Genomic DNA, 17282 nt, shown 5'->3' with positions numbered 1-17282 from the left:
TTCAGAAAAAATAAAAATATACTACTTCATGAAAACTTATCTACAATGGACTTCAACTAGCTATGGAACAAAAATGGTTCCTTTCACCTGGTTCCTGAAGCATACTTCTTTGCACTGAGATGCTTTTGTGTTTCAGTAAAGAATAAAATGCAACAAGACATATAGCGGAAGCTGTCAAAATCGGCATCTGTTCAATCCGGCAAGTTGTCAACACCAGCATAAAATGTCAGTCCTATCCATGACTTGTACATTTATCATCAGCTCTACAGTCTTAAAACCAGTCTTTGTTTTATAACCCGAATATGGATTACTAGGCAGGGAAACAAAAAGTCCCACGTTTTAAAATACCATCACAGAGATATAACTTCACTTTAGTCTTCTCGTTACTTCAGATGGAATCATCCCTCGTCCGAAGCACTTATCGTTGATGCTTCGGGAAATGTTTACGTGTTCTCTGAAGCAACCGGAAGTGGAAGTACTCTTGGACAATTGCCGTCAAGCGGGTGGACAAGCGGAACCCCGACCGCTGTTAAGACACTTTTGACCTTACCCATCTCCATCGCCAACAAAGGTCCCCTGGCTGCAGATGTCTCACCAGATGGGAAAAAACTCTTGATAAAGTCACTCCATCACATCTTCGAATGGTCCATGCCTGATAAAGATGTGAAGAAAGCGCTGGGTCATTCGGGAAACACTATTCAGGGGTACAGACCCGAGAACCGGGGAGAATCTATTACCTGGTCAGCTGATGGGAGTGGCTTCTATACAATAGGTCAAGGCTCAAATGAAAAGTTGCATTTTCACTCTTTTCCATGAGAATTAAAAAACATAATTCTTCGTTTTCACACCATTTTACGTCACGATTTTCCCCCTGCGAAGTCACATGGATTTATTCTCATATCATATTCTCCACCAAATGGGGCGGTGGGGTAGCCTAGTGGTTAGTGCTAGCCTTCGTTTGCCACGCCGTAGAGTGATTGAGGAAGAGGACACCAGGAGTGGGCTGCACACACTGCAGAAGAACTCAGTTCTTCTGCGCGACGAGCGAAAGCTTTAACCACAAAGCTAACCCACTGTCCTCACACCGAAAAAACGGGTTCGATTCTCTACATGGGTACAATGTGTGGAGTACATTTCTGGTGTTCCCCGCTCTGATATTTCTTAAAGAAGGGTAAAACGTATTCATTCACTCACTCGATCAAATGAACCTGAGTTTCCACACACATTATTAATCTGTAATGTGCATTATGCTACTAATCAAACATCAATAATAATCGTTATGCTTTAATCAATTTGGGGAAAAAAACGCGAATTATTTTCTTCTAAATGGGCGCAAACTGTGTTAGGTTGGGCTTTTTTTATCAGATCATGGTTATCGGTTTTTGAAGATACTGATCGGGAAAACATTTATTACCTTTTTACAGAACTTTCAATATTTGTGAAACTGAAAGGTTGATGAGACGTTGCTGTTGATGAGAAAAGAGATACATCCAACAATCTTCCAGTCCGTAAATAACCGAGTCCAGACAATCCACTGGTCAACAGTATGAGCATCGCTCTATGCAACTGGGATACGATATTTCAACCATGTCAGCGAGTCCGACCACCCGTTCCCGTTGGGCTGTTTGAAGATAAATTCTACCTCGCACCTTCACGGATCCCTCGATGTGATGAAAATCAAAGAAATTATTGCTTGATTTGTGTTCGATGCAATCATTAAGAAGTCGTCGTTTGTCAAGCTGTTCGGATCAAGGTTACAAATGTCCGGGGCTCGAACGACTCACAGGCAAATTGTAGCGCAAATGGGGTTGCGCAGCGTAGAGAAAATGACTAGTCTTCATATATGCGAGCGAAGCGAGGAAAGGTTGGCAACACACTTCCCTCACTTCGGTTCAGAAAGTATTTTTCGTGTCAAAAAAAAATATCGCCATCATCAAAGGTACACTCCCATTTCCTGACTAGGTTGTGCTCTCCGATTTCCAACCCCATATTTAATAATTACTCAAGTGAAATATGTTTTATTCAACATTTTAAGCGCCACTTGTGGTATTCAGTTGGTTCTTCGCCTCCATTACCCCTGCCAGCTTCCGGCTCAACGGAGGTTTCTAAAGTACCGTTAGAACTGTGATTTAAAAATGTTTTAGTCAATTCTTGAGGCCAATGCAAACACGTGCAAATGAATAAAACGTCGATGCGAAGATCACGTGATCGACTGCACGTGCAAAACCTGTTTGGCACTAACGTCATTTGCACGACGAATGGATGGGTTTGAGTGGGTTTTGCTTACGTTTTTCAAGAGTCGAAAGATAGGGGTCCCATTTCGGATTCATAGATGTATCATCCGAGAAAAATTATTCATTATTTTTAAAAATCACTTTTTGTGAAGTTTCTTTTTTGACTCAGTATATTTTAACTTGTATGACCTTCCACCTAACTGAAGTCTATCATCCGATTTACTGCCAGTAGCAAGCAGTGAGTAAGAGATTTTGACTTTACCACGCTTTTACCAATATTCTACCAATACCCCACCACAATCAGTCAGGTTGCAGAATATGTGTAAGAAGCCCTGTCAATCCAGTGATCAACATCATGAGCATCGATCTACATGATACAATGACATGATTATGTTAACCAATACAGGGAGCCTCGACAAGCATGGGTTGCTGAGGACTGTTTTTTTCCAGCATGTTCAAGGTACTATCATCTTCATCTGTAAGTTGTGTAACACTGCTGTTAGCAATATTTCAGCTATATGGCAGCAATCTGTAATCCAGGCTGACCAGACAATCCAGTGATCAACATCATGACCATCATTCTACCCAAAAAGGAAACAATTCTTACTCACGTGTTCAAATATCATATCTTCTCAATTTCTCTGTTTGTTGCCTAAAAAATCGCACGATATTAGCGAAGAACAGAAAAATTACACTATCACAAAAATATATATTAATTATCTCATTTCTCTAAAACTTCTGACTTAAAGGTACAAAGAAAAAAGGCATGGAATGGCTTGTCATACTTGAAAACTACAAGAATGCCATAAACACTAAGATTCTGATACCAATTGGGTTTTTGAGAGATTCAGAAAAAATAAAAATATACTACTTCATGAAAACTTATCTACAATGGACTTCAACTAGCTATGGAACAAAAATGGTTCCTTTCACCTGGTTCCTGAAGCATACTTCTTTGCACTGAGATGCTTTTGTGTTTCAGTAAAGAATAAAATGCAACAAGACATATAGCGGAAGCTGTCAAAATCGGCATCTGTTCAATCCGGCAAGTTGTCAACACCAGCATAAAATGTCAGTCCTATCCATGACTTGTACATTTATCATCAGCTCTACAGTCTGGCATCTTGTCGGCGCTGGATAATTTCTTCAGTCGCAATGAGTGCCGGTTTAGACAGCTTCAACTGTATTTGTTTATTGTTTCAATTCAAACAGTATTTTTTGCCAGGGTGAACAAGATTACCAAGTGTAGATGAGAACAATATGCAAACACTTTGTTCAAAAATCCAAAGCAAACTTCACATTCACTTACAGGGAGACAACCTTTGCAGGTATTACAAAAATTGCAAGTTTGCCTGTTTCTGTCAACAATATAAGCAACAGTATAAGCATAATGATCAAATGTCAACAAATGCTACTTCAAGACAAGCTGGGCAGTGGTCTTCTTGCAGAGACAGGCCATGGTTGACAAGAGGAGTTATAGCCGAAAAAATACCAGAAAAGACTGGCCAAAAGTTTGAAGCAAAACGAAAAGCTCAGATAGTGAAAGGATCTATGTTGCTATGGTGACGCCAGGCATATCATTTACAGGTTTAAGATCCTGTAGTTGAGGACTGGGTGGAAGACATCATTGCTTGTTACGTTCTGAAACATAGAACAACTTGAAATAGAACTGCCTGAGAAACTTGTGTACGATTTCACTGTGAAATTACAAAAAGTTTTTGAAGTACTGAGTAACCTGAGTGAAAAAAATCAGAAATCACCAGAAATAGATATTATCAGGTTCCACACCCAACACAATATCTAGGTTCAAAAGCCTTTCGAAGAAATGGTAGACATGCGAATAAACACGTTATTCATTGTCTCATGAATTAAGTGATAAAAAGTGAAATCAAGGAACGTTGTCAAGGTTACCTGTTTACAGAAGGAAGGAGGGTTGAAGACAGAGGGGTCTTTGATCCCGGGGGTGATGCCGAAGTACCCCATCGACATAACCAGCTTCACTGTTACCATAGGGAAAAGAAACAGGTGTTATAGCTTGATATTGTTACATTACTGTTGAAGAATATAGTCGAGTGTATAATTACTAGGGCTGTAAAGCTACATCAAACTATCAATGGATTGCTGTTGCTTAGTCATCAACAGCAAATAATCAATGGAAGAAACAAAATTAACTATCGATGCATTGATAATATGTGTGAGTATTCATAGTTTAGTGATAGACTTCCGCTGATAAATTTTAAGCACAAAATACAACGCCTGGATTTTTGAAGCACTCTTAGTCCTTAGATAGTCATAAGTTACTGTTAATGGCACTTACGACTGTCTTAGCACTAAGAGAGCTTTGAAAATCTAGGCTCCAATAGTTTGGGAGCAATCTTTCAGCTTCATTTAGTTCATGTAGATTTCCTCTATCGCAATAGTTTTCCTCCCTAATTAGTTACACTGAAGAATGAACTAATGTTTCTAGTTCAATAAAGTAGAAATGTTTTACACTGCATTTAGCAATATTCCAGCATATTGTGTTGGGACACAAGAAATGTGAAAACAAGAGTCATCAGAAGATGACGTATCCCCCTGGCCCCCACATATTTGAAAGGACAAATCATCTGAAGGTTACTTGATGTTTTCTTAGATTAAGTTTGAATCGTTTAGATATAGGATACTTATATAGCACACATATCCAAGCACTAGTGCATGCTCAAGGCGCTGGTATTTTTTCCTCGATCACAGAATGCCAATCTCAACAACACATTGTATTTCAATCTCAACTCCCTAGGGAGTATTAAACTGTTGCTGCCACTAGGCGCACCAAGTTTATTGTGACTCTCTCAATGCGGTACCCAATTCACAGCTGGGTGGACTGGGACACATAGTCACAGTACTTTGTCCAGGTTTACTGCACGTTGCTGTACCTGCAACTAGGTGTATGCACCTGTTCATGAGGCCACCATCTGGTCATATACCAACAGATTCGTGGGTTCTTTTAAGTGCACAGGATTGTGTACTGTACACTAGGGGTTGTGACAACACTGAAAGAGTCTGCACACAAAGCTGACTCCAAGGTTTTTACACCCTGTCACAGATGGGCTCGATCCTGAAACCTCAACCTCGATGGATCATTAGCCTGGCGCCTTAGCCAGTTCGCCCATCATGCCCCTCGTTTCCATGGAAGTCATGAAAAATATAAATGCCATATATCTGTTAACAGCAAAAGGCACCACTTCAAGATCTGTCTCATATGCTGCCAAGATCTGTTGAAAGATATGAAAGGGTTATCAAGTTGTGCTCTGGAAACGAAGTCCATCCCTTTATTTTGAGACTAAGTCAGAATTGTTTCCATGGAAACCAAGTAAAATAAAAATGCCAAAACATTGTAATTAGCAAAAGGCACCACTTTGTGGTCTGCCTCAAATATCTGCCAAGTTTTGCTGTAATACTATTATACTGAATAGTTTTCGAGTTGTGCTCCGGAAACGACGTCCATCCCTCCATTTCAGGACTAAGTCAGAATCGTTTCCATGGAAACTGGGAAAATGATAAATCACAAAAGACTGTAAATAGCAAAAGGCACCACGTTGGGGTCTCAAATAATATCTATGTCATCTTTTCCCAAATATAAATGGCTTTCTGCTCGGTAATAGGATACAACAGGCAAATACATACGTTTTCGAAGCTCTGTACAAATAACACGTGAGGCGATTTGTTTGATTGCGGGTATCGTTCGAAAGCTCTGAACATCAACCTTGCCAAGAGCATATTCCGATTTGTGAAAAGCAATCCTACTGGATAAAAACAAGTTTCAAATGACGCTTATTTGCTACAGTCTGCTATAAGGATTGTGAATGGTCAAAATCAAACATGTGACCCAAAGGCAGCCAATTGGGTAAAAGTATGCTATTCTGAACGTGTTACACAACACACCACCACCTATACATACACTACGGACCTTAGTGCACGTATCATGCTAGGTTATGACCTGTGAAAAAATGCTTTATGCACATTTTTTAGCATTTAACATCGTGTCCGAGCGTCAAGTTCAAGGTGACGAAAGTCAAGATGTTACTTGAATTACGGCACACAATCGCTCAATAAAGAAGGAAGTAGTAAGCTATTATAATCATCTGACACATTTTACAAGTACTGTTGTTGATTGTATTCTTCAGCTTATTCGCTTTGATTAATTATCTCCCTGAAACATCATTTCTCTGCTCTGTGACAACTTGATGATATGGACCCATTTATGAAGCAAGTGCACAAGAAACATACATCCTGTTTGTTGTTTGAATCAGCAAAACTATCGATCGTTGCCATGAGAAAGGAGCTTTAAATAAATGCAACGATTTATCAATGCGACATAATAAACATCGCACTTTTCGTATTAATTTATCACTCGCAAAAATTTCCTGGTTTACGGCATATTGAATGGTTTTCAGTTGTGCTCCGGAAACAACGCCTATCCCTCCATTTTGAGACGAAGTCCGAAACATTTCCATGGAAACGGAGAAAATGATAGATAACAAAAACAATGTAAATAGTTAAAGGCACCACTTTGGGGTCTGCCATACATATCTAACAACTCTTGCTGACAGATATTACGAAGATTTTGAGATGTGCTCCGGAAACGAAACACACCTCTCACTTTTGAGACAAAGTCAGAAACGTTTCCATGGAAACCGTGAAAACGATAAATAACAAAAACCTGTGCATAGCAAATGGCATCACTTTAGTTTCTGATTGATATATCTACCAAGTTTTGCAAACAAATATTGAATGGTTTTTGAGTTCTGCTCCAGAAACAAAGCCCGCCCCACGACTAGACTAAAATGTTCTATGGAACAACAAAAAAATCAAAATGCCAAAATTGTGCAAATAGCAAAAGGCACAACTATAGGTTGAGATCATTATATCTATCAAGTTTGGTCTAAAAATACGGTTTCAGAGTTATGCTCTGGAAACAAAATGATTACGGACAGACAGACAGACGAGGCGTTGACTACATCCCCTTAAGCTTTTGGAACAAGTGAAAACGAAAATTATCAAGAGTCATCAGTAGATGACAAAATGATTACAGATGGACGGACAGACGAGGCGTTGACTATATCCACCCGCATTATATGCCGGGGGAATAATAAATTAGCCAAAGCATGGACGTATGGAGACCGCAGCTAGCTAAGTCAAACAATGTCCACAGAAAGCCTATATGTGATGCTGGCATGAGACAAATTCTGATAAATTAGGGTGGTAGGGTGGCCTAGTGGTTAAAGTGTTTGCTTGTCATGGGTAGAAATGAAGTCCTTTTCTGGTGTCCCCTGCTGTGATATTGCTGGGGTATTACTAAAAGCTGCGTAAAACTCAACTCACTCACTCTGATAAATTTACAAGCAAATGTATATCTTAAAAATCTTTTCATCTGTTTGCAATTCAGGACAAATATCGGTGTCCTGCATATGTGAAACATACACCAACACAGTTTTTACACATACAAACATCTCAGAGCAGTGGGGACTGAGAGACTGAGTGAGTGAGTACTGCTTTCAGCAGATTTAAGCAATATACCAGCGAGAATCATGGCGGGTGACTCAAGCAATGGGCTTTATACATTGCAGCTATATTGGGAATCGAACCTGCATCTACTGCATGATGAGCAAATGCTGAAACCAAAATGACTACCCCTGCGCCCTGATAGAAAGACACAGATCCCCCCTCCCCTCCCCCATCCACACACACACACACACACCTGCACTCACTGCCAGCCACACATATGCAGTTACAGACCCTTGGTAACAGACAGGCATGCACGCACACACATATACACAGTTTTAGCAGCTCACCTTTGTTCACCGATCCAACCCAGTTTTCCCCAACAGGGACACACTGTTTCTCTGTGACACTGAGGTTGATGTCCAACAGTGTTGATGGCTGTTGCAGTCGCATTGAGTAGATCCTTGTCTGTAATGTTTCGCTCCCTGCTCCAAGTGTCATATCAAACACCTGTTTGGCTTGATCTTAAACACATGTAAACACAATATTGCAGAATCACTGAAGTAAGCTGTTATATAATGCATATTTTATACACTGAACAGCAAAACACCCGCACTTTTCGTAAAAAAAAATGAAATCTCATAGAAGTAAGCTTTCATGATCATATCTTCCATTTAACAAAAGGGTGTGTTTCTTTTGCTGTTCTGTATATAATCTACAAAGTACAATATGGACACTGTTGTGTGACTGATCTTTAGGGCATTTAGGATTGAGTGGTCTGTTTACTGCTTAAGGGTGGTATGTCTGTCTATCTGATTGATAAAGAGGACAAGGATGTGATGGAATAAAAAGGGTGAAGGAATGAAGACGGTGATGACTCAAAAGAGGTAACAAAGATGAAAGGATGAAGACAAGGATATGAAGAAGTGTAGAGGACAGGGAAAAAAGGGATGAAGGATAAAAGACGACAAGTATATGAAGGGATGTAGCACTGAAGTGGCAAGGATAGGAAGGATTGAGAGGGACAAGGATAGGAAGGATTGAGAAGGACAAGGATATGATGGGATGAAGGGACAAGGATATGAAGGATTGAGAAGGACAAGGATATGAAGGGATGAAGGAATGAAGAGGATGGAGGACTGAAGAGGACACAGGTGCAAAGAGATAAAGAGGACAAAGAAAATGGGGATTAAGGACTAAAGAGGACAAGGGTATGAAGGATTGAAACAGACAAAGATATGAAGGGATATAGAGGACAAGGAAAAAAGGGTCGAACGACAAAAGAAGACGAGTATATTAAGGGATGAAGGGGTTAAGAGAACAATGATATGGTGAACTTAAGAGGACAAATTTACAGAAGGATGAAGGTTGGAAAGAGGACAAGGATATGAAGAACTAAAGAACTAAAGTACACAACGGATGAAGGACTGAAGAGGATGAAGGACCAATGAGGACAAGTATACAAAGGGATGAAGGAAAGGAGGACTGGAAAGGACAAAGACTATCATTAAAACTGGAATTAAACTTATGAATAGAAGCAACGAAGAGAGTGCTGCAATGAACAGAATGGTGCGCTGAAGACATGAGTAACAAATGGCATGAAGGAGAGATGATGGAGACCTACCAGGCACGCATCCATCGTTAAAAGGCAAATTAGTCTTCGTCTTCTGACACGTCCTTTTCAGCACATCAATAACATACATGGTATTCTGTAACAGAATGAGTTAGGTTTACTGCCATGTTTACATGTGTGGGCATGGAATACCAAGTGAGTTTAGTTTTACGCCGCACTCAGCAATATTCAAGCTGTATGGCAGAGGGCTGTAAATAATCGAGGCTGGACCAGAAAATCTGGTGACAGCATGAGCTTTAATCTGTGCAGTTAGGAACTGATAACATGTGTCAACAAGTCAGTGAGTCTGACCACCCGATCCCATTTGTTGCCTCTTACAACATCAGTCGCCTTTTGTGGCAAGGCTGGGTTGCTGAAGATCTCCTCTACCCTGGATCTTCACGGGTTCATGGAATATTTGTGTACTGACCCAAAAAATGTGAAATAGGTCACTTCTTCAGGATATCCCAAAGATATTGTCTGAGTGAGTGAGTTTACTTTCACATTGCACTCAGTATATTCCAGCAGTAGGTCGCTTGACATTTCGTCTGAACTGAGGAACTACTGAACAAGACTGATTCTCTCTGTAACACTCTAAGAACCATCGTATTTAAAAATATGGCTGTGGTGGCATGTGGTCCTGCGCACAAAGCTCAGGTCACGAATCAGTTGAAGTTAAGCACTAGTGAACTCATCCAGTCCCTGGATGGGTGACCATGTTCGGCAGCTCGACTCCTCAGAGTATCTAGAACTTCAGTCCTGCTGCTTAATGAAGCACATAACACCTTAAGCAAACGAGTTTGTTCAAAACTGCCTCAGTTCACCCAGCAGAAAAAGGGTACCCGGTGGAATATGTCATGTAACCACTAACCTTCTAGCGCTTCAGAGGCAGCTTGATCAGGATAATAATAACCAGACTGTTTGGACGCTTCGAGCATGCATTTTGCATGCAGTAAGGTGCATGATAAATGAACTATTATTAATAAAATTTTCAACTCTGTAAATAAATTAGATGCAAAACAGTTTTAAATTATGTATGAATAAAAGATCCAGCTCCTATACCACACTGCCAGTCAGAAGTTGATCATAACACAGTTTTTAACTTCACTAATTTTCCACTTTACAATGTCAGAAGTCTGTGTGCAATGTCATCTTAACTGAAGAATATTTCAAGGTGGGTTCCTGACCGTTTTGTAGTCTTGAATCAGCTTTGTGGAGGACATTCCTGCCGCTGTGGTGCTGTTGGAGTAGGCATACACCCGAAGTCCGATGGCATCAAAGGAAATCTTGGCTACAGTCTACAACAGAAGACAGATGCTGTTGTTCTTCCAAGCAAATCAACTAATTGATTGATTGATTGATTGAGCTTAACTCCCCTCTCAGTAATATTTCTGCCATATGGCAGTGGTCTGGACCAGACGATCCTATGATCAACAGCATGAGTGTCCACCTATGCAATTGGGATATGATGACATGTGTCAAACAAATCAGAGCCTGACAACCCTGTTAGTCACCTCCTACAACATGCGATGTTTAGTGAAGTTCAGTTCTAACCCAAATCTTCACACCTATGACATACAGTAACAACACTTCACACCTGTGCCATACAATAACATTTCCCACCTATGACATACAGTAACATTTCACACCTACGGTACACAATAACATCATGTCACACCTATGACATACAGTAACATCATGTCACACCTATGGCATACAGTAACATCATGTCACACCTATGGCATATAGTAACATATCACACCTATGGCATACAGTAACAACATTTCACACCTGTGGCATACAGTAACAACATTCCACACCTGTGGGATACAGTAACAACATTTCAGACCTATGGCATGCAGTAACAACATTTCAGACCTGTGGCATACAGTAACAACATTTCACATCTGTGGCATACAGTAACAACATTTCACACCTATGACATACAGTAACAATGTTTCACACATATGACATACAGTAACTTTTCACACCTATGACATACAGTAACATATACACCTATGACATACAGTAATAACATTTCACACTTATGGCATACAGTAACAACATTTCACACCTATGACATACAGTAACAGCATTTCACACCTGTGGCATACAGTAACAACATTTCACACCTGTGGGATACGGTAACAACATTTCACACCTATGACATACAGTAACAATGTTTCACACCTATGACATACAGTAACATTTCACACCTATGACATACAGTAACATATACACCTATGACATACAGTAACAACATTTCACACCTATGACATACAGTAACATTTCACACCTATGACATACAGTAACATATACACCTATGGCATACAGTAACAACGTTTCACACCTGTGGCATACAGTAACAGCATTTCATACCTGTGGCATACAGTAACAACATTTCACACCTGTGGGATACAGTAACAACATTTCACACCTATGACAGACAGTAACAATGTTTCACACCTATGACATACAGTAACATTTCACACCTATGACATACAGTAACATATACACCTATGACATACAGTAACAACATTTCACACCTATGACATACAGTAACATTTCCCACCTATGACATACAGTAACATTTCACACCTACGGTACACAATAACATCATGTCACACCTATGACATACAGTAACATCATGTCACACCTATGGCATACAGTAACATCATGTCACACCTATGGCATATAGTAACATATCACACCTATGGCATACAGTAACAACATTTCACACCTGTGGCATACAGTAACAACATTCCACACCTGTGGGATACAGTAACAACATTTCAGACCTATGGCATGCAGTAACAACATTTCAGACCTGTGGCATACAGTAACAACATTTCACATCTGTGGCATACAGTAACAACATTTCACACCTATGACATACAGTAACAATGTTTCACACATATGACATACAGTAACTTTTCACACCTATGACATACAGTAACATATACACCTATGACATACAGTAATAACATTTCACACTTATGGCATACAGTAACAACATTTCACACCTATGACATACAGTAACAGCATTTCACACCTGTGGCATACAGTAACAACATTTCACACCTGTGGGATACGGTAACAACATTTCACACCTATGACATACAGTAACAATGTTTCACACCTATGACATACAGTAACATTTCACACCTATGACATACAGTAACATATACACCTATGACATACAGTAACAACATTTCACACCTATGACATACAGTAACATTTCACACCTATGACATACAGTAACATATACACCTATGGCATACAGTAACAACGTTTCACACCTGTGGCATACAGTAACAGCATTTCATACCTGTGGCATACAGTAACAACATTTCACACCTGTGGGATACAGTAACAACATTTCACACCTATGACAGACAGTAACAATGTTTCACACCTATGACATACAGTAACATTTCACACCTATGACATACAGTAACATATACACCTATGACATACAGTAACAACATTTCACACCTATGACATACAGTAACATTTCACACCTATGACATACAGTAACATTTCACACCTACGGTACACAATAACATCATGTCACACCTATGACATACAGTAACATCATGTCACACCTATGGCATACAGTAACATCATGTCACACCTATGGCATATAGTAACATATCACACCTATGGCATACAGTAACAACATTTCACACCTGTGGCATACAGTAACAACATTCCACACCTGTGGGATACAGTAACAACATTTCAGACCTATGGCATGCAGTAACAACATTTCAGACCTGTGGCATACAGTAACAACATTTCACATCTGTGGCATACAGTAACAACATTTCACACCTATGACATACAGTAACAATGTTTCACACATATGACATACAGTAACTTTTCACACCTATGACATACAGTAACATATACACCTATGACATACAGTAATAACATTTCACACTTATGGCATACAGTAACAACATTTCACACCTATGACATACAGTAACAGCATTTCACACCTGTGGCATACAGTAACAACATTTCACACCTGTGGGATACGGTAACAACATTTCACACCTATGACATACAGTAACAATGTTTCACACCTATGACATACAGTAACATTTCACACCTATGACATACAGTAACATATACACCTATGACATACAGTAACAACATTTCACACCTATGACATACAGTAACATTTCACACCTATGACATACAGTAACATATACACCTATGGCATACAGTAACAACGTTTCACACCTGTGGCATACAGTAACAGCATTTCATACCTGTGGCATACAGTAACAACATTTCACACCTGTGGGATACAGTAACAACATTTCACACCTATGACAGACAGTAACAATGTTTCACACCTATGACATACAGTAACATTTCACACCTATGACATACAGTAACATATACACCTATGACATACAGTAACAACATTTCACACCTATGACATACAGTAACATTTCACACCTATGACATACAGTAACATATACACCTATGACATACAGTAACAACATTTCACACCTATGGCATACAGTAACAACATTTCACACCTGTGGCATACAGTAACAGCATTTCACACCTGTGGCATACAGTAACAACATTTCACACCTGTGGCATACAGTAACAGCATTTCATACCTGTGGCATACAGTAACAACATTTCACACCTGTGGGATACAGTAACAACATTTCACACCTATGACAGACAGTAACAATGTTTCACACCTATGACATACAGTAACATTTCACACCTATGACATACAGTAACATATACACCTATGACATACAGTAACAACATTTCACACCTATGGCATACAGTAACAACATTTCACACCTGTGGCATACAGTAACAGCATTTCACACCTGTGGCATACAGTAACAACATTTCACACCTGTGGGATACAGTAACAACATTTCACACCTGTGGCATACAGTAACAACATATCACACCTATGACATACAGTAACAATGTTTCACACCTATGGCATACAGTAACAACATTTCACACCTATGACATACAGTAACAATGTTTCACACCTATGACATACAGTAACATTTCACACCTATGACATACAGTAACATATACACCTATGACATACAGTAACAGCATTTCACACCTATGATATACAGTAACAACATTTCACACCTGTGGCATGCAGTAACATTTCACACCTGTGGCATACAGTAACAACATTTCACACCTGTGGCATACAGTAACAACATTTCACACCGGAGGCATACAGTAACAACATTTCACACCTGTGGCATACAGTAACAACATATCACACCTATGACATACAGTAACAATGTTTCACACCTATGGCACGCAGTAACAACATTTCACACCTGTGGCATACAGTAACAACATTTCACACCTATGGCACACAGTAACAATGTTACACACTTCTGCAAAGTCTGTTTCCAATGAAAACGTACCAAAGAAATCGAATTTTGCTTTTAACAGAAGAGTAAGTCAAATAAAGTGGAATTAAGATCGCAAATCCTTATCATTTTACCTTGCCAATTGAACATTTAAATCTCAACATTGTATTCAACTTTAGGTAACTTAGATTCAAATCACTATTATTGGTATGCATTACAAGGGTGTAAGCACAGAAGTTGGAACAGTGAAACAAATGACTTCTTTGAAAGGCATTTTAATAGTTGTAGAGATGGAAGGAAAACCAAGTTCTATGGATAGTCAACTTCGCAACCACTGCAATAAAGAAGTTGACTATCCATAGAACTTGGACAGACAGATCACCTAAGTAATACGGTGACAGTAATTATCACCTATGTAATACGGTAACAGTGCTTCACACGTATGTAATACGGTAACAGTACTTCTCACCTATGTAATACGGTAACAGTACTTCTCACCTATGTAATATGGTAAGAGTACTTCTCACCTATATAATACGGTGACAGTAATTCTCATATATGTTATACGGTAACAGTACTTCCCACCTATGCAGTACGGTAACAGTACTTCCCACCTATGTAATACGGTAACAGTACTTCTCACCTATGTAATACGGTAACAGTACTTTTCACCTATGTAATACAGTAACAGTACTTCTCACCTATATAATACGGTAACAGTACTTCTCACCTATGTAATATGGTAAGAGTACTTCTCACCTATATAATACGGTGACAGTAATTCTCATATATGTTATACGGTAACAGTACTTCCCACCTATGTAATACGGTAACAGTACTTCTCACCTATGTAATACGGTAACAGTACTTCTCACCTATGTAATATGGTAAGAGTACTTCTCACCTATATAATACGGTGACAGTAATTCTCATATATGTTATACGGTAACAGTACTTCCCACCTATGTAGTACGGTAACAGTACTTCCCACCTATGTAATACGGTAACAGTACTTCCCACCTATGCAATACGGTAACAGTACTTCTCACCTATGTAATATACAGTAATTTTCACGTATGTAATATGGTGACAGTGCATCACATCTATGAAACACTGTAACAATGACTGATTGCAGCTTCCATGCAGTATTTCACTAGAATGTAATAACTTAAATGTAACAACCCTTATCAAACCAACTCCCATGACAAAATGTTCTCATACAAAAACAAAAACTGGGTTGTTTAAATACACGTCACCTGATTCATATGGACCTGAATCAAGAGCGAGACACAAGTCATGTGACCATGACCTAGATCTCCAATCCATGCCATCGATTACACAGTTAGGGCACATAACAACAGAGTATGATAAAATGTAAAAAGAGTGATACCAAAGGGCAAGATGGCAGACTGTGTGGTAGGTTTGAGGTCCACAATATATGAACCAGGATTTCATTTTCTACTTTCCTACTCAGTAAGAAGTTGGGGGTGGAGGTGGAGGTGGAGGTGGGGGGTTGGGGGTGGGGGGGTGGAGGTAGAGGTGGGGGGTTTGTGTGGAATGGGGACTGGAGGTATGGGGACTAAGACTGTTAGTTACGGGTCACTGGAGATGGTTACACCTTTTTGTGAAAGAGTCGAGGTTGGTGGGGGGGTGGGGGCTATTGGTGTAGCTTGGTGTTTGCGCAAGAGTTTAAATGTTTTAAAACCATGCATCAGTTTACCTGAGATTATGAGTACCACTCTACATGATTGGGTTACATTATCATGCATTATCATAAATGGTTTCTGCATGCATCTGATAGCTAACTGACTTCATGGGAGGGGCTGTTTTCAGGGTAATCAAAATAACAACACAAATGGAACATCTCAGAACTTCAAATGCATAGACGGGTGGTGGGTGGGGACGGTTCGCGCCCTACCTTTTGTCCTGCTGTTTTGTTAAATGTCCGACCATGGTTACTTAAGGGTGAACATACAGTGTGCACCATACCACCACCCTTTCTCAAGGATCTGTACCCGCCCGATTTAGATTAAAACCTGCATCAACGTGTATCTATATCTTGTTTCACTTGCACAGACGCGAAAACCGACGTAGATCTACTCGAAGCATGTCCGACATACCTGCACCGCCTGTCCCCCTTGAGCTGTCTGCACACCACCGATTCCTCCCTGAAAACCTTCCCACTGTTTGGGGAGACAGCAGTTCTTCGCTGTGGCCCCGGGGTAGTAGAGCACAACTGCCAGGGTACAGATGAGGGCGAGGCGAGACACCATGTTGCTTTCGTCTGCTTGATACCGATCGAATGAAGGAAGTGTTAAACGTTCTGTTGTCATGTGCCTATTGAGTTAACGTCACGCGCCGGGGTAAGGGCGTTTTCGGTTAGATGATTGGATTCAGCCAGTTCGAGCATGTGTTGGTTGAATAATTTCCCCTGCGTTAAATTGAAATTATGATACAAATTTGACTGTCCGAGCTTATTATTGCAGCCCCTGCCAACCGCTATAGGATACAACTATACCACGATATACATGACGCTGACTTGGACCGTGTGACACATGTTGGGGTAATTGT

General features: G+C 39.9%; 1 protein-coding gene across 1 annotated transcript; it reads right to left on the bottom strand.

Moving 5' to 3' along the window:
• Positions 1-3228: 3228 nt before the first annotated feature.
• On the bottom strand, positions 3229-17261 carry LOC137260087 (ependymin-related protein 1-like). The gene is made up of 6 exons (XM_067797780.1): positions 16832-17261; positions 10515-10625; positions 9340-9424; positions 8066-8239; positions 4146-4234; positions 3229-3875 (listed from the first exon to the last, which is right to left on the bottom strand). The coding sequence occupies exons 1-6, from the start codon at positions 17042-17044 to the stop codon at positions 3816-3818; spliced, it is 732 nt and encodes a 243-aa protein (XP_067653881.1). The 5' UTR covers positions 17045-17261; the 3' UTR covers positions 3229-3815.
• Positions 17262-17282: the final 21 nt, after the last annotated feature.

The sequence above is a fragment of the Haliotis asinina genome, chromosome 13, assembly GCF_037392515.1.
Source record: "Haliotis asinina isolate JCU_RB_2024 chromosome 13, JCU_Hal_asi_v2, whole genome shotgun sequence".
NCBI lineage: Eukaryota > Metazoa > Mollusca > Gastropoda > Lepetellida > Haliotidae > Haliotis > Haliotis asinina.
Note: the sequence above shows the minus strand (reverse complement) of the source record. Positions and strands in the feature narration are given on the sequence as shown.